The sequence below is a fragment of the Neofelis nebulosa genome, chromosome 14 (assembly GCF_028018385.1).
Source record: "Neofelis nebulosa isolate mNeoNeb1 chromosome 14, mNeoNeb1.pri, whole genome shotgun sequence".
Taxonomy (NCBI): domain Eukaryota; kingdom Metazoa; phylum Chordata; class Mammalia; order Carnivora; family Felidae; genus Neofelis; species Neofelis nebulosa.
Window position 1 is genome coordinate 82,944,944 of NC_080795.1, and position 27,973 is coordinate 82,972,916.

The window sequence follows — 27,973 nt, forward strand, 5'->3', positions numbered from 1 at the left end:
GGGTGGTGGTGGCAGCACTCGGGTCCTAGCTTCTGAGCTTTTCTTGTCCCCAGGAGGGAACGTGAGGAGCATCCTGGCTGGAAGAGCCTGAGACTGGTGGCCACTGGGAAGGGCGAGAGCCAGGTGGAAGCAAGGAGAGGGTGTGCCTGAGGGTTTCCGGGTGGACAACAGGAGGCATGGCCAGGTGTTAGGGAGGGGGCTCTGTGTGCCCTTGGGTTCTGGGAAGAGATCTCAGCCCCATGTGTTTCCAGGATCTCTGGGATCTGGAGGCTAAGTATAGTCACCTGGGCCTGGCTGGGTTGCCCCACCAGCTGACAACCAGGCCCTGCCTCTGCCAAGTTGAGTCCCAAGGGGGCTATGCCCACACTCCGTCCTCCCAGCAGATCGATCCGCACAAAGGCACAAGGAAGGGGTACTCAGCTGGCTCAGAAGTGCCTTTAATGACTCCAGATTGTGGCCCCTCCACAATCCTGGTTTGACCCCTAGCAAGCAGTCAGCAAAGGTCTCCTGAGAGTTTTAGGAGGGGGTCCAGGGACCTTGAGCCTGGAGGGACAGGGCCATCCTCTCTCCTTGTGACCTGGCGGTGAGGGAAAGAGAAGTCATTCTGCTTGTCCTAGCCCCCTGCCCATCCCCCTCCCTTCCTCAGCCTCTGGTACCTTTGCCAGCGGGGTGGAAACTGCGGGAAGGGGGTCCCAAGTGCAGGGCTTCTGGGTGCTGCACATCTCACAGCCGGGTCGGCTGGGAGCATTGATGAACGTGCAGGAAGGGCAGGACCAGCCAGGCTGTGGAGGTGGGGAAATCGTTGCTGCTTACCCTTTCCTTCTGGTGCCCAGAGAATCCCAGGCCCAGGGTACCCAGTCCCTCACCTACCTGAAGGGGACTGGGGAGGCTGGAGGTGGCTGGCAGAGGAGCTCTGGGCTGCCCCAGTGACTGAGGAAACAGGCGACTCAGTTCCCCATCCATCTTCTGGGGACACTGAGGGCTGCGTCCTGTGGAAGAGGAGGGGCGGCTCAGGGGCGTGTCAGGCTGCGCCTCCCCTCCTCATCCCATCCACACCAAGGACTGACCTGGGGCTTCTCGCGGGGCTGAGAGCAGGTAGAGGAAAGCGGGGTCCCCATCCCGCTGGACCCCGTAGGAAGCGAGGCTGCGCTCGGGCACACACAGGCGCCGCCCAATGACCCAGCGCTGCACAGCTGGTGGGAAGCCAAACTCCGAGAACACCTGGGGCCGGAGCATCAAGGCAGGGTCACTCGAAGGCCCCTTGCCCCGCACAGGGCTCCCCCCGACCCCATGCTTACCTGCTCCTGGAGGGTCGCAATGGTGCAGTGGGGGTGAACGTGCAGCGAGACGTGGGCAGAGGACGCGGCGTCCTCAACTGTCACCTGTAGCCTGGGCCAGAGTATAGGTCAGGAGGGAGGACGGGGACCCGGGAGCGCTAGGGTGGCAGAGTAAAGAAGACCTCACCTGATGGGGCCAGGAGGGAAGCAGGCCTCCTGGAGCTGGACACTCAGAGCCACATGATGTCGGGCCAGGGTGGCTGCTGCTTGGGCTGCCCCCTTCTCGTCCCCACCCTCGATGGCTTGGGCCAGGAGCCCCACCAGCTCTTCTGCAGGGAGAGACAAAAAGCCATCAGGGCTGAGCACAGACTGCTGCTTCCAACCCCCTCCAGCCACCTGCCTTTACCTTTCTCCATCAAGTCTCCAGGGCTCCAGCAAAGATCCACCTTGGGTTGTGGGGCCCGGAGTGTGGGCACTCCAGGGGGACTGGGCGGGGAAACAGGGCACATTTCTAGGCCCAGGGCTTGGGGCAGGCTGCCTAGGAGGGAAGATGAGGGCTGGGCTGGGGTCTCCTGTGACTCGGCCCCCAAGCCGAGTTACTCACCCAGGCCTCTGCTGACCAGGTTTCCAGGACTTTTGCCACCTCCTAGCTCATAGCCCATTCCCTGGCGTTTGGCCACACATTAAGCCAGGCCTCCCCCCACCCAATCCTGGCCCTCAAAAACCCCTAAAAGGTTCCTACCAACTCCTCTCAGAGCTGAAGCTCCACTTGGCTTTTCCTTGCTCTGGAATGCTTCTGCATGCTTCTACTGTCTAGCCTCACCTATGCCCCTCCTCCAAAGAAGCCAGGCCACTTCCCTTGGCCTCTACATGCCCTCTAAGCCAGCCAGGGATGCTCCCTTGGCCTCACTGCGGAACCAAAACAGGTCCTCAGAAGCCTGCCCCTTCTTGCTCACCAGGAGGCCTGCAATCAGGTAGTCTCTTGGTGCCCTCAGGGACACCCCTCCTCCCAGCTGGCTCTACCACCAGCACAGAACACCTCGGGCTGCTCCCATCCCCAACAAACCCCCTGGGCCACTGCCTGGCGGGGCACCTGTGTCTCCCCTTACCTTCCTCCTGAGGCCCAGCCTACCTGTCCTGCAGCTCCTATGACGACCTCAGGCCCTCAGTGTTCTGAGCTATCTGCCCACTGTGATGAACAGGACCCCTGAGCACCCAGGACCAGGCCTGGCCCAGCCTTGACCTAGTCCCAAAGATCACACACACATACACACACAACACACACACTTGCCTCGGGACTTTGGTACCTGCTGCTTCCCGGCCACGTGGGTGTGATCACACGAGGACCTTCGAGTTTCGTTCAACCATCACCTTAATGAGACTTTCCCTGCCACCCAATTTTAAATTGCAAACCCCTCCCGGGGCACCTGGGTGGCTCTGTTGGTTAAGCATCTGACTCTCGATTTCGGCTCAGGACACAATCTCACAGGTTCGCGAGTTTGATCCCCGTGTTGGGCTCTGTGCTAACAGTGTGGAGCCTGCTTGGGATTCTGTCTTTCTCTCTCTCAAATAAATAAACTTAAAAAAAAAAAAGATGTGTGTAAATTGCAAACTCCTCTCTTCTATTCTTCCACCATCTGGCAGAATTTTACTTACTTGTTTTCCAACTTAAATGTTTCATTTGATGTACAAGGTTACACTAGTATCAAGCGTACATAGCAATTCCAGAAGCCCGTATGCTATGCTGTGTGCACAAGTCTATGCTTACCAATGTTATATGTTCTCCTTCTCTCTGGAAATCAAGTCCCAAGAGGGCAGGAAGTCCAAGTCTCATTCATGCTAAGTCTCCAAGACCTAACATGCTCAGCACAGAACGGGTGCCGGGATACACATCTGATGAATGAATGAACGAACGAACGAACGAACGAACGAACGAAGGACGTCTTTCTCCTTCTGCAAGTGCTGTGTTGTCTGGGCCTCTCTCACGATGCACAGTAAGGTTTTCTTCTTTTCCCTCTGGCAGATCTTCTGACACATCTGCGGGCCCTTTCCTTTCCTTTCGCTGCATTATCTACCTGTCAGACCCTCTCTTGCTTCTCTCTCCTGGTGACCTGGGTTGAGCTTTTCTACTGCCAATCTTTACCTCTCCAGAGCCCCACCCCAGCCCAGATCCACCTGGTTCTTCTCCCCACAGATGTGTAAGAACCTAGCCACCTCCATTCCCTTCCACGTAGGTCCTCTGTCTGGGAGTTCCATAGTACCTTGTTTCTCCAGCTTTCTGTCTCAACCATGAATTCTTCCATTTAAAAGCCATGAAATCCAGCCAATTCCATCTCCTAAGCATCTCTGAAAACATCCTCCTCTCCAGCCCTATCTGCTACACCACCCCCACACAAAGGGAGGTCTCAACCAGTCTTTTACTTTTTTTTTTTAATGTTTGTTTTTGAGAGCAAGAAAGAGAGAGTGCGCATGCACGTGGGAGGGGGGGAGGGGGGGGGAGAGAGAGAGAGACAGACAGACAGACAGACAGACACAAAATCCAAAGCAGGCTCCAGGCTCCGAGCTGTCAGCACAGAGCCCAATGCAGGGCTGGAACCCACGGACGGTGAGATCAGACCTGAGCCGAAGTCAGACACTTAACCGACAGGCGCCCCTCAACCAGTCTTCAGTAGCTCGAACCTGAACCTGTCACTCTCCACTGAGTGCATTTCCATCGCTCCTGATGCACTCCTCACCCAGACCCTGAGGGCCTGCCTGCTGGGCCTCCACATCTGTCTGCTACTCCAGGCTCCAGCTTTTCAAGCTTTCCAGCCTGTTCTCCTTTTCTCCACCTTCTCCCTCCTGGGAGCCTTCCCAGGACACAAAAGGGGGTACGGTGGGCCCAGCTTTCCCCACTCCGTCCCCCATCCAGGCCTGGGGGGGCTTGGGCTACTTTCTTTCTCTCCCAGCACTCGCAGTGCCCGGCCAGCCAAAAGGAGTCTTCGCTCCAGAGCACTAACCATTCTGTCCCTCCATGGTGGCACCTCGGACTAGAGCTGCCCACCGCTGAGCTTCCTGAGGGTTGAGGAAGTGCAGGCTGAGGGTCCCAGGCCCTCCTGGCGGGGGCTGCAGCTCATGCTGGCTGGGACCTCGGACCGTGTAGGAAACTGACTCCAAGGGCCACTCCAAACTGACCTGAGGAAGGGGAGAGTGCGGGCTCAGTGCCTCCCGCCAGCACACCCTGCATGATGACCAAAGGAGCACGACGTAACATTTACAGGCCACGTGCCCCGTCCTAAGACCCTTACTCCTATCACCTTAAGAAGCCCTCACAGAACTCCTACAAAGATAGGTAGCGGAGCATTTACCCCCACTTTACAGGCGAGGAAACGGCAACAAAGGAAAGCGAACTGCTCAAGGGCACAAAGCTGTCTAGCGGAGGGGACTGGCCCAGGGCCCCGCGCCCCCGCCGCCCCCACTCACCGCGCCGGGTCCCGAGCCCAGCAGCTCCAGCCGGAAACGCCCGGGCCGCTCGGGGTCCGCGCTCAGCTGCAGCCTGCGCAGCTGTGCCTCGGCGTCCGGCCCCGCGCCCAGCGGCCTCACCGCGGCGTGCACAGCCAGGAGCACCGCGGCCGAGTCCGGGTCCGAGGCCGCCGCCGCGCCACCCGCAGGCGGCGCCATCTCCTGTCCGGCCCCGGCCCCCAAGCCCGCTTCCGTGGGCTCGGGCCCCTGAGCGCCTCCGCCGACCGGAAACTGGGGCCGCGAGCCTGGGGTTCCGGCCGTGGCCAGAGTGTCGGGGCCCGGCTCTGACCCTCCTGTCTTACCCAGGATGGACACGACCTAGAGGCTCGGCGGGCGGGGGCTGCAGCCGAGCGGTCCGCGTCTACCCGCCGCGCCGGTCCGGGGCTAGATGCTATTCCCAGGCTCCTTCCGAGCCGCAGGTTGCCCGGCGGGCGGGCCCCGCGTTGGTCCGCCAGCCACTCCTGGGAAGGCGGGCTGACACCAGGGGCGGGACGAGCGAGGAGGCGCAGCCAATGAGCGCCAGGAAAGTAGGTGGGATCGCACGGCCTCGAAGGGTGACGGACAGGCAGGGCAGCCAGTAGACGTGGACGGTAGGAGTGAACGGCGGGAGACGCCCCCAATGGCTAGCCGAGCTCTCGATCCCGGCGGCTGGACCAGGCCATTCAGGGGCGGGGGGCCGGGCCTTGCGGACGCTTGTTGTTGTCCGGCCCGGGGAGGCAGAGGTCGCTCGCTCGGTCCTTTGCTCTCTCGGGCCTTCTGTGGCGGTCGGCGGGCAGGTCGGTCGCGATAGTCGGTCGCCTTCCAGGGGCGAGGCTATGTCGCGGTGGCAGCCCGGCAGGGCCGGCAGGGCCGGGAGTAACGGGACGTCGTCGCGGAGCTTCTTCCCCCGGATACAGTGCGGCCCGAACGGAGGCCGCAGCGCCGCCCTCCGGTCCTGAGGAGCCCGAGCTGCCCGGAGCCCACACCGCCTCCTTACCCGCGCCGAAGTCAACCGGCCAGACCCGGCCCGGCCACACTGAGCGCTGCGCAAGCAGGTAGGTGTCCGCTCTGTGACCGGCGCCGTGTCGGGGCCTTCAGAACTCCAGCCCCCAGCGGTCCTCGCGCCGGCGAGCGTGCGCGCGTCCCGGGGCGCACTGCCTCCTGGGATTTGTAGTTCTCCGCGACTAGGCTGGGGTTTCCCTTCGCCCGGCGGAGAGGCGGGTGCGGCCAGGCTGACGCTGGAGCGCTAGCGGCCGGCCGACCGGCCCTTCGGGGCTCTTGGTGCCTGCCTCTGTTCCGTGGCGTCACTAATTTACGAAGAAATTAGGCGCGGGGAAGAACGGAGGAAGCCTATGGCTCTCCTCTTTACCTCGATAGAGAGCCTGTAGAACAGGGAAGAGCGCTGCGCCCAGGTGACCGCAGGGCCCCAGCCCCAGCCCCAGGTGTCCTGGGTCCTAACCCGGTGCGGGTTATTAGCCTAGCTGAGGAGCTTGGCCGGAGGGGTACTGCAGGAGTCCCGCACTTTTGGGGGCTCACAGTGACCCTCACCCCTAACGGTGGAGGCGGCTCTTCTGTCGCGGTGGGCAGTGTCCAGGGAGATAAACCAGAGGCCCCAATATGAGCAAGATCCTTGGTGCGCCCCCAGGTATGGGGACGGGGAGAGGGTTGGCAGAGCCAGAGCCTCAGCTCACCACTCTCAGGTAACAGGATCTAATCCGCCTCTCCTACCAGCGCGGAGGGCTTAGGAGTAAGCCGCAGGAGGGACCCGGCTTGTTTACAGCGGCTCCACTTACCCGGTTGGGAGGCCAGAGGCTGAGCCCCAGGGGCCAGATACTCATGGACCGGTCTCCCACCCTCAGGCAGCACTAGCCCCTCTGAGCGCAGGACCCCCTCCCCAAGGACATGAAGCTGTTGGAGAACTCGAGCTTCGAAGCCATCAACTCGCAGCTGACAGTGGAGACTGGAGACGCCCACATCATTGGCAGGTGAGGTGGGGGGTTGTGTAGGCTGGTGTCTCAGGGACCCTCGAGTTGAACCTGATGGGTGGCATGCTCCGTGGTCCCACGTGCACCTTGCAGGATCGAGAGCTACTCGTGTAAGATGGCGGGAGACGACAAGCACATGTTTAAGCAGTTCTGCCAGGAGGGCCAGCCCCACGTGCTGGAGGCGCTGTCTCCACCCCAGACGTCGGGCCTCAGCCCCAGCAGGTAAGCTGCCGCAGAGCGTGCCTGCTGTGGGCCGTGGGGTTCAGGGCAGTGCTGGGCTGATGCGTCTCTCTCTGCAGACTGAGCAAGAGCCAAGGTGGTGAGGATGAGGGCCCGCTGAGCGACAAGTGCAGCCGCAAGACGCTCTTCTACCTGATTGCCACGCTCAACGAGTCCTTCCGGCCTGACTATGACTTCAGCACAGCCCGAAGCCATGAGTTCAGCAGGGAACCCAGCCTCAGCTGGGTGAGGGTCCGGTGGGGGGAGGGACCCGCAGCCCCACAGCTATCTCGACTGTCCTTCCGACTTATAGTGGCCCCTGGGTTCTGCCCAGTTCATGCCTCCCGTTCTGCGTCCTAGCCAGTCCCAACCGTGACCATCCTAGGTGGTGAACGCAGTCAACTGCAGCCTGTTTTCGGCCGTACGGGAGGACTTCAAGGCCCTGAAGCCGCAGCTCTGGAACGCAGTAGATGAGGAGATCTGCCTGTCCGAGTGTGACATCTACAGGTGGGCCGGCATTCCTGTAGGAGGGCCGTGGGTGTATGTGGCACTTGGGCCTTCATGCCACTTCTTGCCCCGCGCTCTGCAGTTACAACCCGGATTTGGACTCAGACCCCTTTGGGGAGGATGGCAGCCTCTGGTCCTTCAACTACTTCTTCTACAACAAGCGGCTGAAGCGGGTCGTGTTCTTCAGCTGCCGGTCCATCAGGTGGGCGCCTGGCCGCCTCCTTTCCCTCAGCCCCTGCTTTGTCACATGCCACTTCCCAGCTGTACCCACCCCGCTCCTGACTTTGTCCTCCCTGGGGTCAGCAACGGGTCAGGGACAGGCAGTCCTAAGACCCGTTCCCACACCTCCCCCAGCGGATCCACGTATACTCCGTCGGAGGCCGGCAACGAGCTAGACATGGAGCTGGGTGAGGAGGAGGAGGAAGAGGAGGAGGAGGAAGAAGAGAGCGGAAGTGGAGGCAGTGAGGGCGGACCCGAGGAGACCAGCGCCATGGAGGAGGACAGGTGTGTGACGGTGGCTGTGGCCTGGCTCTCCGTAGCCAGGGGTCGATAGCACAGAGTGGGTGCCTCTCTGCCTGACCTCCTGGGAGTTGGCTCTGGAAGCTCACTGTGTGCCGTCTTCTGCCCAGGGTCCCGGTGATCTGTATGTGAGGACGAGGAGCAGAGGCCCCAGCTTCCTTCAGCTTCAGCCAGTGCCTGGAACCCTCACTTGAGGGCGCCCCAGGGCCTCCCCAGCTGGTGGTCATCCCGGGGCTTGCCAAGGCTGCAGCGCCGCCCAAGGCCACGCCCACCTAGCCCTTTGGCTCCCGCCTGCAGACGTCTGCTCGCTCCCACGGGCTCCAGCTGCCCATGTTGTGGTCGGGCTGGACAGCACGGGGCCTGGTGGGAAGAGCCACTGCCCTGCCCCGACGAACTGGCACAGGCAGGGACAGCTGGACTACAGAGTTTATTTTTGTATTTCGTGCCGGATCAGGCCTGGGCCTGCACACTCCAGCCCAAAGGGCCCGAGACCCAGTGAGCAGGCCCCTGCGGTCACCACGCTGGGCTTGGCCAGCCCCTGACGCCCACCTGTACCACCCTCTCCCCGTACCTTGCCCGTTGGGCAGCGTGCACTGAGTGTCACTTTGCTGCAGCTGGTTTGTTTCCAATAAAAAATTTCTGTGATTTAGTGGTGATCTAGGCTCCGTGCTGCGTGTGGGGCGGGGTCTGCGTCAAGGGCGGGGCTACTGCCTCCGGTATCCTAGCAACGGTCCTAGGGGGCTGTTGAGCGGCCGGACCTGCAGAGGCCACAATGGAGACCGGAGTGTCAGATGTCAGCAACCCCTTTTCAGTAGAAGGTGACAGCCTGATCCTGGATCTCGACTTGTACGATGCCGACAGCTATGACGTCCCGGATCCAGGGCTGCTCAAGGAGAAGAATGGTGAGGTGGCCTGGCCTCGCCGCCCCAGATCCCCACGTGACAGGCCTCTCTCAGGCACCAGTTCTGCCTGCCGCGACACAACACTCCGTGGGGAGTCCCCTAACCTGGCGAGGCACTCGGGAGGGCCCCTGGCTGCCTACAGCCTCGAGTTTGGGGCCCAAGACCACACATCGACAGTGTTTCCACTGCTGACCCGCAGAGTCGTTTTCGGAGCCAGTCCCAGGGCTTTTTACCAGCAGCTTGCGGTGGCAGAACATGACCCCGCGCGCCCGTGCCCGCCAGCTATGGCTACTCCTGCGTACAGGCCTCCGTGACTTCGTGGAAAAGGTGGGGCTTGCCTGTGGCACCTGCCTCGAGGCCTCTTTTCTGGCCCATTTCTTCCCCTCGCTGTCCCTAGGACGCCCTCCGCCCGGATCCCCTTGGCTCCCCTAGGCAGGGGCACTACCTCTCCTCCAGCACCCCCCCCTCCCCCAGCTGAATGCAGGCCCGCTCGCCCCTGCCCGCAGGAAAAGAGAGCCGAGCTGTGCGTGGGCCACTTGACACACGGGCTGGAGCCGCTGCGCCACCTGACGGTGGCAGCTGGGCTGCGCTCAGTGGCGCAGGACCCAGCGGGCAGACGCTTCGTGGTGCTGGATGGTGCGGGCCGCCTGCACCTGCACAGAGAAGACGGCTGGGCTTACGAGAAGCTGTGTGCCCCAGCAGTGCTCACGGGGCTGGTGGCGGTGCCAGGCCCTCTGGGTGCTGTGGGCCGCTTCGTGGGCTGGGGCCCCGAGGGGCTGGCCATACTAAGGCCTGACCTCAGCCTGCTGTGGCTGAGCAAGCCAGGGGTGGGCAGGGTGCCGGGCCACCAGCCCGTCTGCTGTCTGCCGGTGCCCAGCCTGGGGCTGTTGCTGGTGGCAGAGGCAGGCGGCAGCCTGGTGCTCTGGAAGTTCCGCTCAGGAGGCCGCTGCCTGGTGCCGTGTGGGTCACCTCTGCAGCTGCCACCAAGCCCTGCAGGTGCAGTCACCCGTTTGGTTCTCGGGCCCTTGCCCTCCCACCAAGCCCCATGCTGCTTCGCGGCCTGTGGCTCGGCTGTGCTCACCTTTGATCTGGACCGCTGGGCTCTCGTAGACGTGCGCCGGGACCTGCATAAAACGTGAGGGGTGCCTAGGGACTGGGAGGAAGGTGGGGTGAGAGAGGACGGGTGAATCCAGGAGAGGAAACAAGTCATGGAGGGCCGCCGGGGCTCACACACCAGGGGGTGCTGAGTCTGCGGAGGCCTCTCTTCCCCTTCAGCACCATCTCGGACCTGGCCTACTGCAAGGAGGTAGAGGCCATGGTGACGGCTTCTCGCGACAGCACAGTGAAGGTGTGGGAGGCCGACTGGCAGGTCCGGATGGTGTTCGTGGGCCACACAGGTGCGCCATACCGCTTAGGCCCTTGAGGCCCGTTCTCCCTCCACCCTGTGTAAGCGCTCCGGCGGTCGGGAGTCTCCGCCAGCCCTTCCCCGAGCTTCTCTGCACCGGCTGCATCCCGGGCCGCCTGCTCCCCTTCCCTGATCCCCTGGTGCCCCTCCCACAGGCCCAGTGACAGCTGTGGCCGTCCTGCCGAACACCGCCCTAGTCCTGTCAGCCTCGCAGGATGGGACGCTGCGCACGTGGGACCTGCAGGCGTCAGCACAGGTGGGCGAGGTGGCGCTGAGCAGCCGGGGCCGAGGGGTGCCATCTGGGCACGTGAACCGCCTGCTGGCGCCCGCTGGCCCCGGCTGGCCAGTGCTCTCTTTGAGCGCGAGCAGCGTGGAGCTGTGGCTCCTTCGCGAGCTCTACTCGCCGTTGGCGCAGCTGTCAGCGCCGGTGCTCCACCTGCAGACCGCGCCCGCGCTGCCCGCGCCCGCGCACCCGCCGCTGCCTATGCGCCTTGTGTGCGCATGCGCCGATGGCTCGGTCTACCTCGTGTCGGTCGCCACCGGGCGCACGGTGAGCGCGCTGCTGCTCGAACCGGAGGACGGCGCAGCCTCGCTGCTTTATTGCCTACCGCGGGAAGCACTGTGGCTGCTGACACGCGCCGGACACCTGGTGTGTGCCAACGCCGCACGATGCCCCATGCGCGTGCTAAACCGGGTGTGCCCGCCCCCGGCCCCCGCGCCCAGGCCCTGCTGCCTGCACCTATACAGCCACCTCACAGACCCCAGCAGCGCATTCGCCAGCTGGCAGATCGTACGCCAGCATGGGGGCGAGCTGTGCCTCAGTGACCCGGCCCGACCCCGGAAGGACAAAAACCGGTGGGTGCCGGAGCCGCCCACGTGGGGCAAGGTGATGGTGCCCGCGCCGACTGGCTAATGTCATGCGTAGGTACCTGCCCGTGGTGGGGCACACGGATGGCACCCTCTCGGTCCTCGAGTGGCGCCGGTCGAAGCCCGTCTTCCAAACCGCGGCACACAGCCCGGGCCCCGTCACCGCCATTGCATCTACCTGGAACTGCATTGTGTCCTCTGGTCAGCATCTCTCCTCCCCCCAGGGGGCTGGCCCGGGAACCCCTTCCCTCCCCAGACAAAGGCGCAGTCCTGCCTCCCACCTGAGCAGGCGGAGACTTGACCGTGAAGATGTGGCGTGTCTTCCCCTATGCTGAGGAGAGCCTCTGCCTGCTGCGAACCTTCTCTTGCTGCCACCCGGCGACCGTGCTCTGCGCTCTGGGGAAGCGGGTGACTGTGGGCTTTGAGGATCCAGGCCGCGCCACCTACGGCCTGGTGCAGTTTGGCCTGGGCGACAGCCTCCGCTACGATCACCGGCCCCAGGATGACCCCACGGACCACATCACTGGTGAGGGGCAGGCCAAAGATAAAGCCCAGGCCACCCTCTGGCCCTGGTCCCTCACGCCGAGCCCTGGTCCCTCAGGCCTGTGTGGCTGTCCCACACTCAAGCTGTGTGCCTGTTCCAGCCTGGACTGCACCATCGGCATCTGGACAGCCGAGAATCGCCTGCTGAGGTGGGCTGGGGCTGGGAAGGGGGGCGGGGGGCTGGGAGCCTGTCGGCAGCCAGCAGGGCTCCCCCACCTCTGCCCGCAGCAGAGCCCAGAGGCTGGACCGGGGAAAGGGGGCTTGCCCCTGCTAGTGTCTCAGTTTCCTCCTCTGGAGCAGGGCTGGATTCTCGCCCTGGCCGCTCCCTCCAGGCTCCTGCGGCTGAATGGTGCCCCTCAGGCCCTGACCTTCTGCAGCGACAGCGGGGACCTGGTGCTGGCTCTGGGCTCCCGACTGTGCCTGGTGTCCCATAGGCTCTACCTGCCCACATCTTACCTGGTTAAGGTATGCAGTGGGCACAGGATTCCTGGGCAGAGCGAGGCTGCTGTGGGCAGACAGGCCCCCCCCCCCCCCCAGGCCAGAGCTGTAGGTTTCTTTCTCCTGTTCAGAAGCTACGCCGGAAGGTCCCTGATGTGGTGGATGACCCTCCCCTGCCACTGACCACCCAGGAGTCGCTGACCTCAGCCCAGCTGCAGAGGCTCGCCAGCCTACGTGGGGCGGCCAGTCTTAGGTCTGCTGGCCCAGCTGAACTGTTCTAGAGGCCCCTGCCTAGCTCCCCCGAGTCAGGGCCTGGCTGCGTGCACCCAGCTCGGGGACCCAGAGCTCCCAGGCCACTTAGACCACCCCAACCTGTCCCAGCCCTGGCATCCCCACTCCTGGCTGTTGGGCTGTGTTCTGACAGAGGCCTGGCCATGCCCACCCCCAGGTACCGGTCCCAGCCTCTGCCCAGTCCCCCTGGTGATGACATCTAGTGTCCCACCTGTGCCCATCCCTGTCTGCAGCACGGACTTGTCTTTCATCCATCACCAGACGGCCACACCTCAGCAGCCAGTGTTGGAGGAGGTGGGGTGGGTCCCAACCCCCAACCCCCAACCCCCAAACCCCCAACCCCCTCACCGTCCCAAAGCCCCAGCCCTACAACCTTCCCTGGGCTCAGGCCACTCTCCTTCAGCCCCTGGGGCAGGCGTGGGATCCCGTGGCTGTCTGGAAAGCAGACGGCAAGACTGAAGGACGAATGGGCTGACCCCTAACCCCCACCCAGGACCTAGAAGCCCTAGTTTCCCGGGATGAAGACCTTCAGATGCTGAGACTGGGGCTGGTGGTCCCGGCAGCCCAGCCCCCACCCTCCTGGCAACAGCGGCAGGAGGCCTTTGACAACTATCTGCGTCTCATCTATGGCCCTGGCTTGCTGGTGGGTATAGAGCCTCCCCAGCCTCAGCCCAGACTCCAGCCCCTCCCTTCACCCCGGGGCCTCACCCCTCACCCCTGCCTATCCCTTTTGCACCCCTTCCAGGGCATGCATTCTGGAAGAGAATCCCAGCAATGGAGTACTGTGACCCTCACACTGGAGAGAGAGACCTGCGATGTGTGTGTCTCGCCCACAGCTGCCCTCAGTCTTAGGCAGGCTGAGGTCTGCACTGAAGCCCTAAGGGGGCCGGCAGCCCGCCCCTTGCAGGACCTGGGGACCGGGGGCCAGCGCTTTGCCCCCCCTCCCCGAGTCCCCTTGCCCACCCCCCACCCCCACCGGGGGGTGCACAGCAGGGCCTCCCAGGTAAGGCCTCCCGCCCCTCCCACCTCGACCCTGCCCCCATGACCCTGCCCCCCACCCTGCGACTCCTCCTCCCTCACCTCAGCTGCTGGCCCGCTCCTCTCTGAGCGGCAGCCTGGGCCTCAGTCTGGACCTGCAGCTGCAGTTGGAGGGCTCCAAGGGGAGAAGCCTGTGGTCCCGGGCCTACCATCCCCCCACACACAGCACAGGGTGAGGCGCCCAGGCGCCCAGGCAGCGCCCACCCAGGAGCAGAGCTGCAGGGGCACTGGGGGCCCACGCTTGGCTCTGAGCCCCTCTGCTGCCCCAGATCCCCCTCCTGATGAAGAGGCGGCCCGAGGAGCTCCTCTCCAACCTCCGAGGCTTCTTTCCTGCCACCATTCAGCCCTATGAGGTAAGAGTCCCTTGCTCTCTCTGGTGGCAGCCTTCTCACGCACCCCATCGTCCCTTTGCTGCAGACCTCCTGGTCCAGTCTGATCTCCGAGCCGCCTGTCGCCCTCCCCCCACCTCCTGGCCAGCCCAGCCGTGGTGCTATTGTCTGTGGGCCCTGACTCCTTGCTTTCTGGGGGCCAGCGGCCAGAGGGCCAGAGACTCCCAGAGAAGACACTAGGCACAGCCAAGGCCTCTGCCAGCTCATTGTGCCGGCACACCTCCTCCCCAGTGAACGTGCTGGGTGAGCAGGTGCCATACGGACTGTCTGGAAGACCAGAGTCCCCTCCCTTTAAAGGAGCAGAGATGGGGCGCCTGGGTGGCGCAGTCGGTTAAGCGTCCGACTTCAGCCAGGTCACGATCTCGCGGCCCGTGAGTTCGAGCCCCGCGTCGGGCTCTGGGCCGATGGCTCGGAGCCTGGAGCCTGTTTCCGATTCTGTGTCTCCCTCTCTCTCTGCCCCTCCCCCGTTCATGCTCTGTCTCTCTCTGTCCCAAAAATAAATTAAAAAAACGTTGAAAAAAAAAAAAGGAGCAGAGGCCACAGGAGCTGGCCCCTTGCACTCTGCCAGCTTCCCAACGTCTCCATCCCAGACTCCCTGCACACGCTGGCACTGTCATCTGCCCGGGGCGGGGGGTGGGGGGGTGTCGCCGATCCTTCCTGCAGCCGCACCATCTACCCAAACCCTCAGCCCACCTCTCCAGGCTCCTAGCACCAATTCTTATGGACATCCCGGTTCCAGGGCTGGGGGCCAAGTCCCGTGGAGAGGGTGTGGGGTGTCAGGGGTCCCCAGAGGCTGCCCAGATTTCCTCCTCAGTCGTCACAGCTGATGCCTCCCTTGACTGGCCTTCCACCTGGTTTCTAAAGGTTCTCTTTGCCTGTCTGAGCGTTTTGGGTGTTGACTGAGAAAACAGGGAGTCACGATCCGGGTAGCACAGATTTGGTAGCAACCCAGATTGAGTCCTGTTGACGAGCAAAAGCCAGGGTCTTCACTCGCAAATTGCAGAGGCATTAGGGAACTCACACAGGTTGCTTTCTAAAAGTTGTGGTTAGAAGATGTAATCACATTGTACACGTCACTGCTTTTCTGGCACTTTAGTCTGGTTACCGGAAACCAGTTTTTACAGAGTGTCCTTTTCTCACAAGATTTTGTTTTCAAGCCCAGTGTGGGGCTTGAGCTCACAACCCTAAGATCAAGAGTTGCACGTTCTACCCACCCAGCAGCTAGAGTGTCCACTTGTGCCCGAGAGCTCAGGGCCGCAGTCCACTGTTGAGCCTCTGCCCAGCTCCATGCAGTTCCTCTTTCAAAAGGAGGATGAAGTTTTAGTTCCCAGTCTGTACGGTCCGGGGGTGTTACACAGGTGCAGGTGGACGGGGGCGCGAGCCCAGTTCAGCTCCCGGAGACCCGGCCGCGGAGCTGGACTGGCCACCGAGTGGGGTGGGAGGGCGGGTGGAGTTCGGGTTCTCAGCCCACCCTGCCGTGTCCACCTGCAGCCCTCGCGCAGGCCCGTCCACTTCCCCGGCAGCGTGCCCAACTCCGTGGTGCTGCAGCAGATGTGGCCGCACAGGGAGGTCAGCGGCCTCGGAGCCCCCGCCCCGCTCACCAGCCACGGCAGACACCAGGCAAGGGAGGACCGGGGGGCTTGCTCCTGGGCTCTATGGAAGGGGGCCCGAGTTCCCGCGGCATGCCAGCGGCCACCCGTGCTCTCCCCTCTGCAGCCAGGTGGGAGCCAGGACATGTGGTTGCCACGACGACGCGGGAGGCAGTGGCATGCCAAGTGGCAGCAGAAGCTGATCCGGTGGTTGGGGGAAGAGGAGGCGGAGGAGGAGGAGGAGGAGGAGGAGCTGTATCTGGACTGGGCCTCCGACTCCCTGAGCCCACGCGGGCACCTCTCCGAGTTGGAGGAGGCCAAGGTAGGCACCCGCTAGGGCCCCCGGGGCTGCCAAGGTCAGGAGCGGAGAGGGGGGCCTGCAGCTGCTGCCGCTGCCCCGCAGAGCCCCGAGGATTCCACCCCGAAGCCCTTGCACTCTCGTGACGCCTCCGCCGGGACCCAGGCCTCGCGCGGCCCCTCGTACCCCTTCAGGCGCTCGCTCTGGGAAGAGCGCTACGGCCATCTGCCCAGGTTTCTGCAATTTTTCGTCTGCCAGAACTGGTTCAAAAAGCTGTTCCCCATCTTCAACCTGAAGGTTCGGGGGTCTCGGGCACCTGGGAAGCACAGGCTGGCGGGGAGGCGGGCAGTGCAGGGAACAGGGCCTCGGCGCTGGGTATCGCAGGTGTATCCCGAAGTGGGCACGGTGGAGGGCCTGGCCTCGCTGCTCACGGACCTGCTGGACGAGGCCTCCTGGGCAGACCGCGTGCACATCCTGGGAGCGCTGCTGCGGCTGCTGCCTGACGTGAGCAGAGACCTCTGTAACCGGCTGCGGGGCATCCTGGAGCGCTTGCTCAACCTGGACCAGCCCCCCAGCCTCGAGGTGCACCTCTGGCCCCGCCCCCAGCCCCGCCCACCGGCCCGCCCCGGGCCTCCAGCACCTACCCGGCTGCTTCGCTCCTCTGCGCTCAGGACCAGACGCAGAAGCAGTTCGTGACGCTGGCGTTGCAGCTCCTTCTGGCCTGCTCCCTGGAGTCCCACGAGGTGGTGCTGGAGCTCATGTCCTACTTCCTCTACTCGCCAGCCTCCTGCCGGTGAGTTTTGCTCCCTACTCATCCTCACCACCAGCTTAGGAAGGCTTCTGGATAAGCTAGCTGCTCACCACTGTCCCAGGCCCTGGCTCAAGAAGCTGCTGGAAGGGCTAGGCCTTCAGGATCCGCAGGGCTTCCTGTTCAAGGAGATGACGACCTGGGTCCAGGGCCCGGACGCCAACTGCAAGGCTGCACTGCGCCAACGCTGCTGCCAGAAGCTGGAGGAAATGATGGAGCGGCTACAGGTCCCGGTGGATGGGGGGGGGGGGAGGGGGGGGGAGGGGGGGGCAGGCCACTTGCCAGTGGAGCCTCTTGTCTTTTCCCTAGGCTTTTCCCAAGTCGGGGTGGGGGAGGGGGGGATCCAGGTACGGCTGGCTGGCTCTTCGGCTTGCTCTGTACCTGTGCTCATTGGTCCTCTCCTGTTGTCCCCCAACCCCCCATCTCCGGGGATCTTCCTGCTCCTCCCCAGGAAGCAGTCTGCAGCCAGGTCTGAAGCTTGGGGCCAGGGGCAGCACCACTCAGGCCTCCCTGCTGGGGGAGGGAGGGCCTCTGCCTTGGGCTTGGCGGCATCTTCAACTGGCTGTTTCCCCCACAGATGGAATCCTTGCAGCCTTCTGTAGTAGCCGAGTTGTCAGAGGTGCTGCCCAAGGTCTCCAGGACCTCGGCACTTTACCTTCCTCCCAAGGAGGCCCCGTCTCAGATTTCCGTGCTCTCTGGGTCACCTTTTCATGTCTCAGCGACACCCTCGGCCCACTCCTGGGCCCCCTCACTGGTGGTCTCACCTGGGGAGCTGGACTTGGCCACCCTTGAGTCCCAGGCCCAGCAAACGCTTCCGCCAGTGTGCTTCTGGTGGACCAGACGCACGCTGTCAGAGACACTGCGACACTTCTGCCCCTCGTCCGAGGTCCATTTGCACCCCTCAGTACCCACTGCGCTGCCGGATGAGCCACTGCCACTGGAGCAGACGGACTGGTCACAGTCGCAGATGCTGGACCTGGGGCCGATCGATGCGCTCAACTTCTTCTGTGAGCGGCAGCGGGCCCGGCAGCAGAGTCCCCTGCAGGAGGAGCCCGAGAGCCCATGCCTGAGCTTGCGCCCACCTGTGCCCAACACAGTGCTACCACAGCCCTGGGATCGCTGGTGAGGGGGCCACCAGGCCGGGACAGGGCCCGTGCGGGGCAGCTGAGGGGCTGACGGGGCCGAACCCACTTCCTTACCCCTCCAGGCACTATCCTATCCTCCGGCTTCAGGAGGCCAAGGTCCGGAGGCCTCCGATGACACTGAGAGGTGAGTAGGGACAGGGGGAGAACTAGACCTTGACTTCCACCTCAGCCTGAGACCTCACTGTCCTGCTGGCCCACAGGCCGGATGCCGTCCCGGCTCCGGGTGGGCAGTGCCCTCCATGGCTCCATCCGCATGCTGAAACTGCCCCTGCCGAGGGTGGAAATTCGTCCCTTCCCCCCGGCCTGGCCCAGGCCTGCCCGTCCGCTGCCCCCACTGCTCCTGCAGCCTGCTTTACAGCGCTACTTTCTGCCGGACGACACGAACCCTGACAGCTACAGTTGACCAGGCTGGTGGCCCCAGTCTCTTCTTCCCTCCAGCCTGGAGGCAGGAAGCCGCTTTCCAGCCAACTGTTCTCCCCCTAGAAATAAAGTCCAGAGGTCGTGGCCAGAAAACTGGGTGCACCTTCATCTTTGGGGGCTGCAACGGTGCACGGGGAGGTCCTGCTTGTGTCTTGTGAACCTCCCAGTGGCCAGCTGCATGTGCAAGGCAGGAGCCAGGGCCATGCTGGAGTCTGGCATGGTCAGCACTTGGGGGGGGGGGGGGCGGGGGCTGTCTGCCTGGAGAGGGGCCTATCCCATGTGGGCATGTCCCTGCTCAGGCACTCGGCCGGCGTTTGTCAGTAAATTACTGAGGTCAAGATGGGAGTGGGAACTTGTGGGCCAGCAAGTGGCCAGGCATGGAGGGAGTGGGAGGGTCTAGGTGGCCACAGGTGTGTGTGTGTGTGTGTGTGTGTGTAAGGGAGGGGAGCCTGCAGTTTGCCGGAGGTGAGACCAGAATCTGTTGGTGCCTTGGTTACCCTTGGGTTGGAAGGGAGAGGAATTGATGGGGTCCCATGTGCTTTATTCAAGAAGCAATAGAGGGACAGCAGCCCTTTGGACCCTTCTACCTGAAAATTGTCAGGAGACATACCTCGTATGTGAAGTCTCAGAGGGCTCAGAGGGCCTTGGCTTCCTTCTGAGCCATCGAAAGCTCCCAGGACACTGGTCAGACAACTCGTAGGGCCCAGGTGTGCACTGGCTGTGGGGTGTGCCTTTGCGAAGGGCCAGTCTAGCTTTTACATCTTTCTTTTGGGCCGTCAAGCAGCAGTTTGTTTCCTGTGAATGTTCTCAGCCTCCGACTTTAGAAGTTTCTTCTCCATGGCTTTCTGGTTAGAATTTGTCCGCAACCCGCCCGCCCCAGGCCCTGAACTGTGCAGGGGCTCTTGTTCTGGGGCTGCCAAGAGGGTGGCCCTTTCCTCGCAGAGTAGGGCAAGAAGCCCCAGGACCTTTGTATAAAAGGACCCATGCCTGCTAAGACAAGGACCAGGAGGCCTAGGGCGGTCTGCTGCTACAGGTGTTTCATGCTTTAAGTTATAAAACCATTACATTCTTTTTAAAATACCAGCATGAGAGGGGCACCTGGCTGGCTCAGTTGGTAGAGTGTGTGACTCTTGAACTCAGGAGTTCAAGCCCCACATTGGGCATAGAGCTTGAGAAAATAAGTAAAAACAGATATATTTGTAAAAATACCAACATGAGAGGGTCGTCTAGGTGGCTCAGTCACTTAAGCCTCTGACTCTTGGTTTGGGCTCAGGTCACGATTTCGGTCAGGAGATCAATGCAAAGTACCACAGAGCCTGTTTGGGACTCTCTCTCCCCTTCTCTCCCCCTCCCCCACTCCCGTGCCTTCCCACGAACTCTTTTTTTAATGCTTATTTTTGAGAGAGAGAGAGAGAGAGAGAGAGAGAGAGAGAGAGAGAGAGAAGGAGATACCGAATTCGAAGCAGGCTCCAGGCTTTTCCATATCAGCACAGAGCCTGACCTGGGGCTCCAAACCCACAAACCACCAGATCATGGCCTGAGCCGCAGTCCGACGCTTAACCGACTGAGCCACCCAGGCGCCCCTCAAAATAAACATTTAAAAAATGAAAATATATCATGACCAGGTGGAGGTTACGTCAGGAAATACAGGCTGGTCTAACATTAGAAAGTCAACCAGGGGCGCCTTCCTGGCTCAGTCTAAGGAACATGCGACTCTTGGTGCCGGGGTGTGAGTTCGAGCCCCACACTGGGGGTAGAAATTACTTAAAAAAAATAAATAAATAAAAGCCAAAGTAACGGACCATGTGACTCTTCCAGGGAAGATAGAGCTCTGCCCCACCTACGATGGAAGAGGGGCCATGTAATCCGTCAGCTACCACTGGCTGGTTGGTCCCCCTAGGACCGGGGTCACACCGCATGCGACAATTCCTTGCGGGCGCCTCCAGGGCCACCCTCGGCCGCGGCGTGGGGCTGGGGGCGGAGCACGCTGTCCACAACGCGCAGGCCCTCGGTGTGGCTCCGCCTCCGGGCGCCGGCCCCGCCTCCGCACGCCGACCCAGCCCCGCGCGCGGAGTGGGCAGCCTCCCGACTGGTGGCTGCGGCTTCCGTTCCTCTGACGGGCCGGGTCTCAGCCCGGGTGGCGGCTGGGGTGATCCGCGCGGGCATGGGGGAGGCCAGGACTGGCGCGGGCGCGTTGGCTAGTGGGCTAGCTTCCGCAGGGTCGCCGATGCCGGAGGCCGGCCTGGAGGCGGAGGTGGCGAAGCTGCTGCCCTTCCTGGCGCTCGGGGCGCGGGCGGACCTGCAGGCGGAGGCGGCGCGGCACGTGCTGGAGCTGACCGGCTCCGGGCCCGGTCGGACGCTGCTGGCCGGCCAGGCGGCCCTGCTGCGGGCGCTGGTCGAGCTGGCCGCGGCCCCGGCCCCGGCCCCGGCGCGCGACGCCGCTCGCGCCCTCGTCAACCTCGCTGCCGAGCCCGGCCTGCACGAGCCGTTGCTGCAGGCCGAGCCCGAGCTGCCTGCCCGCCTGCTGGGCCGCGCGTTGGATCCACAGTGGCCCTGGGCCGAGGAGGCGGCCGCCGTGCTGGCCAACCTCAGCCGAGAGCCGGCGCCGTGTGCCGCGCTGATGGCAGCGCTGGAGGTCGCGGAGCCGGGGGAGTCAGGCCTGGGGCGGCTGGTGCGCGCGCTGTGCACGCCTGGCTACAACGCCCGCGCGCCCCTGCATTACCTGGGGCCAATGCTCTCCAACCTCAGCCAGCGTCCCGCGGCGCGCGCCTTCCTGCTGGACCCCGACAGGTGAAGCCCGGGGCTCCCGCGGGGAGGGGGTGGAGGTGAACTGGGATGGCACTGAGTGATCCCTTCCTTCAGGTGCGTGGTCCAGCGGCTGCTGCCCCTTACCCAATTCCCAGACTCCTCCGTGCGCAGGGGCGGGGTGGTGGGGACTCTCCGAAACTGCTGCTTCGAGCATCGTGAGTAGGGGTGGGGGTGTGGCGTTTGGGGGGATGGGACGGAGAGATGGCTTCGGGGCCTCGCTAGACTGACCCCGGTTCCTGTTCCCCTTCCCCCCCCCCCCCCCCCCCAGGACACCACGAGTGGTTGCTTGGGCCCGAGGTGGACATTCTCCCTTTCTTGCTGCTGCCCCTGGCTGGCCCTGAGGACTTCTCCGAGGAGGAGATGGAGCGTGAGTGGCTTGGGTGGAGCCTCAGGGTTCCCTGGGCAGAAGGGGAGGCCAGTGGGGCGGGGGGGGGGGGGGGGGGGGGGGTGGGGGGAGGGAGAAGATGCCCAGGGCTTGACCTGGCTGAAACCTTCCAGCCAGGGAGTTGCTGAGCACGAATGGGGCTAACCCAGGTTGGGTCTGGCCTGATGCCTGGTGCTGGCACCCAGTGGCTCGCACACACACCCCTAGGGCTGCCTGTTGACCTGCAGTACCTGCCGCCAGACAAGCAGAGGGAGCCCGATGCCGACATCCGAAAGATGCTCATTGAAGCCATCATGCTGGTGAGCAGAGAGGCCCTGCCGTATTCATGCCGGCTCCTAACATGCCACACACGCGCGGGCACGCACATATCTGGATAACCTTTGCCCTCTCTCAGCTGACAGCCACAGCACCTGGTCGGCAGCAGGTGAGGAACCAGGGAGCCTACCTGATCCTGCGTGAGCTACACAGCTGGGAGCCGGAGCCCGACGTGCGGGTGGCCTGCGAGAAACTCATTCAGGTGGGTGCGGGGCTGGTGGGGAAGGGGGGCGGGATGTCCGCGGTGCGCCAGCCCCAGCTGCTCACCTGCCTCCCCTGCTGGCAGGTGCTCATTGGGGATGAGCCAGAGCAGGGCATGGAAAACCTCCTGGAGGTGCAGGTGCCTGAAGACGTGGAGCAGCAGCTGCAGCGGCTGGACCGCCAGGAGCAGGAACGGCACACCCGGGAGCGGTCAGAGGAGCTGGCTCCAGAGCCACGAGCTGGAGGGGCTACACCCACCTGAGCTCCGGGCCTTCCCGCAGGCAGCTGTGGGCCTCTGGGTCTCCTTGCTCAGAGGTTGTTCCCTGCCGAGAGGTCTCTAGGGTGAATGTCCGATAAGCCTGGGAGGGCGAGGGGACCTCTTTGTGCCCCGTGACTTCCAGCCACTCCGGTTGCTTGGAGCAGCGCTGGTCAGTCAGAGCTAGCCGTGCTCCAGGACTCTCGGGTGCCTCCAGGAAGATGGCTCACGGGCGGGACGGATGAACAGTGCAAGCCCGAGCAGCCCCGGAGGGCACCGTCGAGGTCTGTGCATTGGTGGGCGTCCAGGTGTAAGCAGGGCCCTTTGCTGCCAGGCCCACCCCAAGTCCTCTATTCTGGGGTCCTCAACGTGCCCTGCCTGAGACCCAGCCTCAAAGGACTGACCTCGTGAGACTTCCAGCATCAGCCTGTCCTGGGATCTCCTAGGGCTGTGACCCCCTGGTCTGTCCTTGGAGCGCTGGCTGGGCGCCGTGTCCCCATCATTCTCTCCACCTTCCTGCTTGACCTGTGCCCCAGGACGGCCCTCAGCCCCTTGCTGTCTTCTCTGGCCCGCCCTGCTGTGACGTACTTGCTGCCCGCTCTGACCGGGTCCTGTCCTTGGAAGGCTTCCTTGAGCGTCCGAGCCCTTTGCCTGACACACTCAGGGTGTCTCTGTGATGTGCCTGCATCCTCGCTCTTAAGCAGACCTCTCCCCTTCCCGCCCTTTGTCACCTTGGAGCCTCCTATGGGCCCAAGAACCTTGTCCTTCCCTAGCTCCTTGTGTGGTCCCTCAGTTCTAAGGCTGCCACACCAGGCCTGGTAGAGGGTCAGTGTGGCCCTCCCCCTGCCGCGCTCCTTTCCCAGGGCCATCTTTGCCACAGGATTCCAGAGTCCTGGCCTTCCCGGGCCCCTTGCACCCTGGCACTGGAGTGCTGCTGCCGCGAGAGCTCCCAGCACCCCCACTCTGCGTGTCCTCAGTCCTGGCACTGCCTGCAAAGCTTGGGGTCCACTCCGGTTCCTCCTGTTGAGGCCGGTCGCTTCGCGGGTACGAGGTATCTCTTTCCTCTCTGGTACTCTCTGTAGTTTTCCTCTCCTCCCAACTAAAAACGTGGCACGGAGGTGTGTTCTCCCGGGATGGTTCCCCGTGGCTGGTTGCCCTTCCTGCACAGAGACATCCACATCCCCTCCACAAAATAAACGCTTTATCTGGCCTCGCCTCTGCCCACCCATGCCAGGTAGTGCCCAGGCGTGGTCCTGATGGCAGATGTGGAGCTCAGCGATAGGAGCTACCTGGAGGCACCTACCCCCAGGCTGGCTGTCCTCGCGCTCCAGAGCCCCAGCTGGGCAGAGCCCGCACCTCTTCTTGGGTCGGCCTCTGCGGCCCAGGCGGAGGCCCAGAAGCAGTGCCGGGGGCGCCGCCTCGGAGGCTCCGAGTCTCTGCCAGGCTCCGAGTGCTCAAGGTTAGCTGGTTTCTCTGCAACCGACAGCAGTGGGGGATCAGGAGGGGCGCCGAGGGGCCAGCCACCTGCCCACACCCCGCTCCCAGGGCCCCCACCCTACCTGGCGGCATCCTGAGCGTGGTGCCAGAGAGCGCGTGCGTGGCGGGCAGCATCCAGCAGTGCGCGGCCACCTGCTGCAGGCCCAGGCGCGCGCACGGGCGAAGCTGCAGCAGGCCCCGGATCAGATCAGGTCCCGGCACTCTGTGGGCGAGGGCTCACAGCTGTGGCCTCCCACCGCCCACTCTCTTCCCCCCCAACTGCGTCCATCACCATCAACAACGCTGGCAGGGTAGAGGAGTCAGCCCATTCGGACCCCCCAAATGCCTGGAGAGAGTCAGTGCTTCACCTTCGTGAGATCAGGGCACAGAGAGGGAAGGCAGCGTGCCCTGGGCTGGTGCAGAGCTCGGTGGGGGCCGCTGCCTTTCCAGGCAAGGAGTCTGAATCGGGGCGTCCTCCGGCCCAGCTTCCCTGTCCCCTGGTTGCTGTGGTCCATTTACCAGCCTGGGTTGGGGGTGGGGTGCCAGGTCAGTCTCCCGTGCCACTCCCTCCACGCAGCATGACCCTCCTCTGGACCCAGGTCTCTCTTGCCTACTTTCCAGGCCCGTGCTGGGGGCTCGGGAGGGACGCAGGGTGTCCTCACTCACCTGGGGACATGCCCGGCCTGAAGGTGGGGCCATGGTGCGTCAGGTGCAGCATGCGGTGGGTCTGGCGCTCCTTGAAGGGCAGCTTCCCGGTCACCATGGCATAAAGGATGATGCCCCCGGGGGCACAGGCTCCTCAGGGCGTGCCCCCTCCCTTGCCCTCCCGCGGGTCCTGCCTACGATGGGGTGCCTGCGGGCGCCACCCACAGGCTCCGCAGGTCAGCCTGCTCCCCGTTGTACTTGCTCATGAGGGTCTCCGGGGCTGTACAGGCCACGGAGCCACAGAAGGTGCTCAGCAGCAGGCTCTTGAGGCCCAAATGGCTGGCGAAGCCAAAGTCTTTGCAGTGGGGAAGGGGTGGGGTGGGGTGGGGGTTGGGCACAGGGCAGGCAGTCCCCCGGGTGAGGAGCAGGAGGGCGAGAGAGCGAGGGCTCGGGCGGGATGACTGGGGGGCAGACGTGGCGTGTGTAGGTTTCTGCAAGTGCAGCTGTGGGCAGGGGTGGGGCTGGGCCTCCTGGGAGGGTTGAGGGTCCAGCTGGGTCACGAGTCAGGATAATCTAGGGAAGAGGGTAGGGGCCGGGCCAAAGGCTCACCGGTCAGCTTTAGGAGGCCTCGGTCATCTAGGAGGATATTCTCACACTTTATTTTTTCAACGTTTTTTATTTATTTTTGGGACAGAGAGAGACAGAGCATGAACGGGGGAGGGGCAGAGAGAGAGGGAGACACAGAATCGGAAACAGGCTCCAGGCTCCGAGCCGTCGGCCCCGAGCCCGACGCGGGGCTCGAACTCACGGACCGCGAGATCGTGACCTGGCTGAAGTCGGACGCTTAACCGACTGCGCCACCCAGGCGCCCCTATTCTCACACTTTATTTTTTTTTTTTTAATTTTTTTTTTAACATTTATTTATTTTTGAGACAGAGACAGAACATGAATGGGGGAGGGGCAGAGAGAGAGGGAAACACAGAATCAGAAGCAGGCTCCAGGCTCTGAGCCGTCAGCCCAGAGCCTGACGCGGGGCTCGAACTCACGGACCGCAAGATCGTGACCTGAGCTGAAGTCGGACGCTCAACCGACTGAGCCACCCAGACGCCCCTATTCTCACACTTTAGATCCCTGCATGGGGAAGGGGAAGGGGAAGGGGAAGGGGAAGAGGTGCTGGTCCTGGGCTCAGATGGGTGGCCTCTTGATGCGGGTGTGGGAGCAGGCTGCAGAGGCGGCAGCGCCCTCACCGATGCACAATGCCGGAGCTGTGGCAGTGGGCCACGGCACTGACGAGCTGCCAGAACAGTCTGCGGGCCTCCTCCTCATCCAGCCCCGGGCTGCAGCGGCGTTCGACACCCAGTTGGTGTGTTCCAACAGGTCGCCGCGGGCTGCCAGCTCCAGCACCAAGTAGGAGTGCTGGCTGTTCCGGTAGGTCTCGTACAGCTGCACCTGCCAGGCCCCCACGCACCTGCTGTCACCCAAGGAGGGGCTGTCCGGTGCATTGGATCAGGGTCTCGGGATGGGGCTGAGCCCCAAGCAGAAGGGTCCCGGGTGGAAGAGGGGGTGGGCCTGGGCAGCTGGAAGGGTGACGGCTGGCAGCGGGGGATGGGCAGGACGGGCACAGGCTGGGTCGGGGCCTCTGCCTACCACATTCAGGTGCTTATAGGTAGCATTGAGTGATGATATTTCACGAGGCAGGAACTTTTGGGAGAACGCCACAGGGGCCTTGGCAGTGGAGATGATCTTGATAGCCACCTGCAGGGGTGGGGGGTGGCCGTTGTGTGTAGACCACAGCCCCTGGAGGGGGACACGCACAGGCCCCATGTCCTTTGTGCACGTTGCCGAGCTTGGCTGGGGTGAGGTTGGGAAGCAGCATCCTCGGGGGGCAGTGTTGGCCTTCCCCTTCTTTCCTGGCACTGATGTGCTCAAGGGGTTCTGGAACTGGGAGTAGCCAGCTTGCAGGAGCCTTGGCCTCCAGAGAGGATGCCAGATCAGCAGGAAGGTGCCTCAGCGGGGTTAGGACAGGGCCCACTGGGGCTGGGCTAGAGGGCGGTGGCCGAGCCTGCTGCCCACCTCACCATGGCATGGTGCTTGCCCCGCAGGTCGGAGGCCAGCTTGGCGTTGTGCTGCATGCGCTCACGTGTGGCATAGGCCAGGTAGACTCTGGAGAAGGCCCCAGAGCCCATCTTCCTGGAAGAGAGCAGGTAGCCATTGTCCCTGCATTCACACACCTGCTCCGTGAAGTTTCGCTGGCCCAGCTTTCGCCTGGCACTGCCCTTCACGGAGGGCAGGGCGGTCCAGCTCACTGCAGGGAGCTGGGGTCAGGGAGCAGGGCTGAGGCCTGACTTGTGTTAGATGGGCTAGGGCAACAGGGCTGGAGGAGGCTGATGGGACCGGGGCAGAGGCCAGGCAGCGACCAGGGCTGAGAGCTCGGGGTGGGAGGCTAACACAGCCGTGGACTGGTGTGGGGCAGGGCAGACTCTGGGAAAGCAGGGGCAGATTCTAGAATGGAGGGTTCTAGAGCTGCCCCTGCATTGTGCCCTCAAAGAGGGGTGTCCTTCTCTCCCCCAGGACCTGCCTTCCCTGAGAACGTCTTGCTGGAACCGACCTTGTCCCCTGTAGGGCCCACTCTTTGTGGGGTGAGAATCCTCGAGGCAGGGTGAGGCCTCTGTGGGCCATCCGAAATGTGACTGGCCACGGGGACCTTTAAAGAAGCTTGTGGGGAGCATGTGGGAAGGGTAGCCAAAGGAAGGCCAGCAGGGTCTCTAAGGACATCAAGAAAGAAAAGGAAGCACAACACATACAGGCAACTGTTTCAGCGAAGCCCCCTCGTGCTTTGAGAGGGTGCCAAGGTGGCAGCCAGGCGGGCTGCCGGAGAGGCTGAGCCAGAAGGGCATTGGGTGGGAGCCCTCTGGCTTTCTTCTGCTGTGGCCTAGAAGCTTCTCTCACCCAGGCCAAGGTCTATTGCAAGAGGCCTTGCCCCCCAGAGCTCTCTGGAGACTTGGACACATCCCCAAGGCAAGCAACAGTCCCTGGTCTGAGCCCCCACCTCAAACCCTCCAGCTCTAGGAGACAGTAGCCAACGTGGCCGGCCCTTCTTCCTGTGGCCTCCAGAGTCTTCTCTGGGCACCGTTGCCCTGGGCAGTAGCAGCTAATGTTCCTGAGCACCTGCCTTGTGCCAGGCACTGCCCTAAGAAGTCACAGGAGCTGTGGCTGCCACCTCCCCCAGCCCTGCTTACTGTTCACAGGCCGTGCCCAACATGCCCATCCCATGGTAGGCATTCACATCCGGGGGCTCAAACCGGATCACCACCAAGTGATTCCTGTTTTACGGGTGACAGTTTGGGCAGTGGAGGTTCAAACATGCAGCCTTTCTGCTGTGAGCTAGTGGGCACAGTGCTATGGGCTGCTGTCCTGGAGACAGCAGGAGAGCCTGGGTCTTGGTGGAGGCTTGGTGAATCTGTGGACTTGACTTGGTCCCCACCGGGATCCACGGCGGTCACAGTGTGCCTGTTGCAGTGAAGGCCTGGGGACGCCCTGGTAGGACGGACCCATTTTCTTATCCCTGTTGGACCAGAGCCGCTTTAGAGTAGGCTTCTGCTTAATATTCCCTTGCCCACCCACCGCCCTTATTTGGCAAGTTGCCTGGGACATGGAAAATGGGCAGACTAACAGGTTCCTTGCTGACTGAGGGGGTAGGAAAGAGAAATGGCTCCTGGTTTCAAGCAGAGGGGCTGTTATTCAGGCGTTAGGTGTTAGCAAAAGGG

General features: G+C 63.1%; 6 protein-coding genes across 9 annotated transcripts; 3 read left to right on the plus strand and 3 right to left on the minus strand.

Annotated features, from left to right (window-relative positions):
* Positions 1-416: 416 nt before the first annotated feature.
* On the minus strand, positions 417-5,219 carry SHARPIN (SHANK associated RH domain interactor). 3 transcript variants are annotated; one of them, XM_058699415.1, is made up of 9 exons: positions 4,740-5,219; positions 4,277-4,451; positions 1,684-1,815; positions 1,465-1,606; positions 1,299-1,389; positions 1,068-1,221; positions 871-989; positions 657-782; positions 417-577 (listed from the first exon to the last, which is right to left on the minus strand). In XM_058699415.1, exons 1-9 carry the CDS (start codon positions 4,935-4,937, stop codon positions 494-496), a joined length of 1,221 nt encoding a protein of 406 aa, XP_058555398.1. In that variant the 5' UTR covers positions 4,938-5,219; the 3' UTR covers positions 417-493. The 3 variants fall into 3 exon arrangements, with proteins under 3 accessions (XP_058555398.1, XP_058555400.1, XP_058555399.1); XM_058699417.1 differs by lacking the exon at positions 4,277-4,451 and having other exon boundaries at positions 1,299-1,382; positions 1,684-1,811; XM_058699416.1 differs by lacking the exon at positions 1,684-1,815.
* A 454-nt stretch (positions 5,220-5,673) lies between these two features.
* Positions 5,674-8,636, plus strand: MAF1 (MAF1 homolog, negative regulator of RNA polymerase III). The gene is made up of 8 exons (XM_058699418.1): positions 5,674-5,812; positions 6,617-6,742; positions 6,836-6,964; positions 7,042-7,207; positions 7,347-7,468; positions 7,551-7,670; positions 7,823-7,972; positions 8,098-8,636. Exons 2-8 carry the CDS (start codon positions 6,660-6,662, stop codon positions 8,117-8,119), a joined length of 792 nt encoding a protein of 263 aa, XP_058555401.1. The 5' UTR covers positions 5,674-5,812; positions 6,617-6,659; the 3' UTR covers positions 8,120-8,636.
* Positions 8,637-8,734: 98 nt separating this feature from the next.
* On the plus strand, positions 8,735-18,213 carry WDR97 (WD repeat domain 97). Its single transcript, XM_058699412.1, is given in 24 exon segments — positions 8,735-8,889; positions 9,089-9,216; positions 9,396-10,024; positions 10,165-10,286; positions 10,450-11,149; positions 11,220-11,362; positions 11,451-11,687; positions 11,763-11,853; positions 12,037-12,169; positions 12,274-12,395; positions 12,667-12,727; positions 12,927-13,076; positions 13,179-13,436; positions 13,519-13,609; positions 13,612-13,643; positions 13,741-13,824; positions 15,352-15,771; positions 15,853-16,044; positions 16,132-16,329; positions 16,419-16,540; positions 16,620-16,782; positions 17,133-17,677; positions 17,763-17,824; positions 17,901-18,213. Coding segments are annotated over 24 exon segments (5,016 nt in total). The 5' UTR covers positions 8,735-8,759; the 3' UTR covers positions 18,104-18,213.
* Positions 18,214-19,909: 1,696 nt separating this feature from the next.
* Positions 19,910-23,295, plus strand: HGH1 (HGH1 homolog). The gene is made up of 6 exons (XM_058699421.1): positions 19,910-20,910; positions 20,983-21,083; positions 21,197-21,295; positions 21,521-21,612; positions 21,708-21,830; positions 21,915-23,295. The coding sequence occupies exons 1-6, from the start codon at positions 20,285-20,287 to the stop codon at positions 22,089-22,091; spliced, it is 1,218 nt and encodes a 405-aa protein (XP_058555404.1). The 5' UTR covers positions 19,910-20,284; the 3' UTR covers positions 22,092-23,295.
* A 75-nt stretch (positions 23,296-23,370) lies between these two features.
* On the minus strand, positions 23,371-24,860 carry LOC131494793 (testis-specific serine/threonine-protein kinase 5-like). 2 transcript variants are annotated; one of them, XM_058699423.1, is made up of 4 exons: positions 24,228-24,860; positions 23,930-24,084; positions 23,645-23,784; positions 23,371-23,558 (listed from the first exon to the last, which is right to left on the minus strand). In XM_058699423.1, exons 1-4 carry the CDS (start codon positions 24,258-24,260, stop codon positions 23,371-23,373), a joined length of 516 nt encoding a protein of 171 aa, XP_058555406.1. In that variant the 5' UTR covers positions 24,261-24,860. The 2 variants fall into 2 exon arrangements, with proteins under 2 accessions (XP_058555406.1, XP_058555405.1); XM_058699422.1 differs by having other exon boundaries at positions 23,385-23,784.
* Positions 24,861-25,361: 501 nt separating this feature from the next.
* Positions 25,362-27,045, minus strand: LOC131494794 (testis-specific serine/threonine-protein kinase 5-like). The gene is given in 3 exon segments (XM_058699424.1): positions 25,362-25,553; positions 25,556-25,655; positions 25,854-27,045. Coding segments are annotated over 3 exon segments (381 nt in total). The 5' UTR covers positions 26,031-27,045; the 3' UTR covers positions 25,362-25,449.
* Between the last annotated feature and the right edge of the window lie 928 nt (positions 27,046-27,973).

Coding starts and splice junctions, on each gene's coding strand:
- LOC131494793 (XM_058699422.1), bottom strand. CDS start 24,260: ATGGCCCCACCTTCAGGCCGGGCATGTCCCCAG. Junction 24,085..24,227: donor CAGGCCGGGCATGTCCCCAG/GTGAGTGAGGAC, acceptor CCCCCAACCCAG/GCTGGTAAATGGACCACAGC. Junction 23,785..23,929: donor TGTGCCCTGATCTCACGAAG/GTGAAGCACTGA, acceptor CCTCGCCCACAG/AGTGCCGGGACCTGATCTGA.
- SHARPIN (XM_058699415.1), bottom strand. CDS start 4,937: ATGGCGCCGCCTGCGGGTGGCGCGGCGGCGGCCTCGGACCCGGACTCG. Junction 1,390..1,464: donor TTCCCTCCTGGCCCCATCAG/GTGAGGTCTTCT, acceptor ACTCTGGCCCAG/GCTACAGGTGACAGTTGAGG. Junction 990..1,067: donor AGCCCCGCGAGAAGCCCCAG/GTCAGTCCTTGG, acceptor CCTCTTCCACAG/GACGCAGCCCTCAGTGTCCC.
- MAF1 (XM_058699418.1), top strand. CDS start 6,660: ATGAAGCTGTTGGAGAACTCGAGCTTCGAAGCCATCAACTCGCAGCTG. Junction 7,469..7,550: donor TCCGAGTGTGACATCTACAG/GTGGGCCGGCAT, acceptor CGCGCTCTGCAG/TTACAACCCGGATTTGGACT. Junction 7,671..7,822: donor TTCAGCTGCCGGTCCATCAG/GTGGGCGCCTGG, acceptor CACCTCCCCCAG/CGGATCCACGTATACTCCGT.
- HGH1 (XM_058699421.1), top strand. CDS start 20,285: ATGGGGGAGGCCAGGACTGGCGCGGGCGCGTTGGCTAGTGGGCTAGCT. Junction 21,296..21,520: donor CTCCGAGGAGGAGATGGAGC/GTGAGTGGCTTG, acceptor ACACACCCCTAG/GGCTGCCTGTTGACCTGCAG. Junction 21,831..21,914: donor CCTGCGAGAAACTCATTCAG/GTGGGTGCGGGG, acceptor CCCTGCTGGCAG/GTGCTCATTGGGGATGAGCC.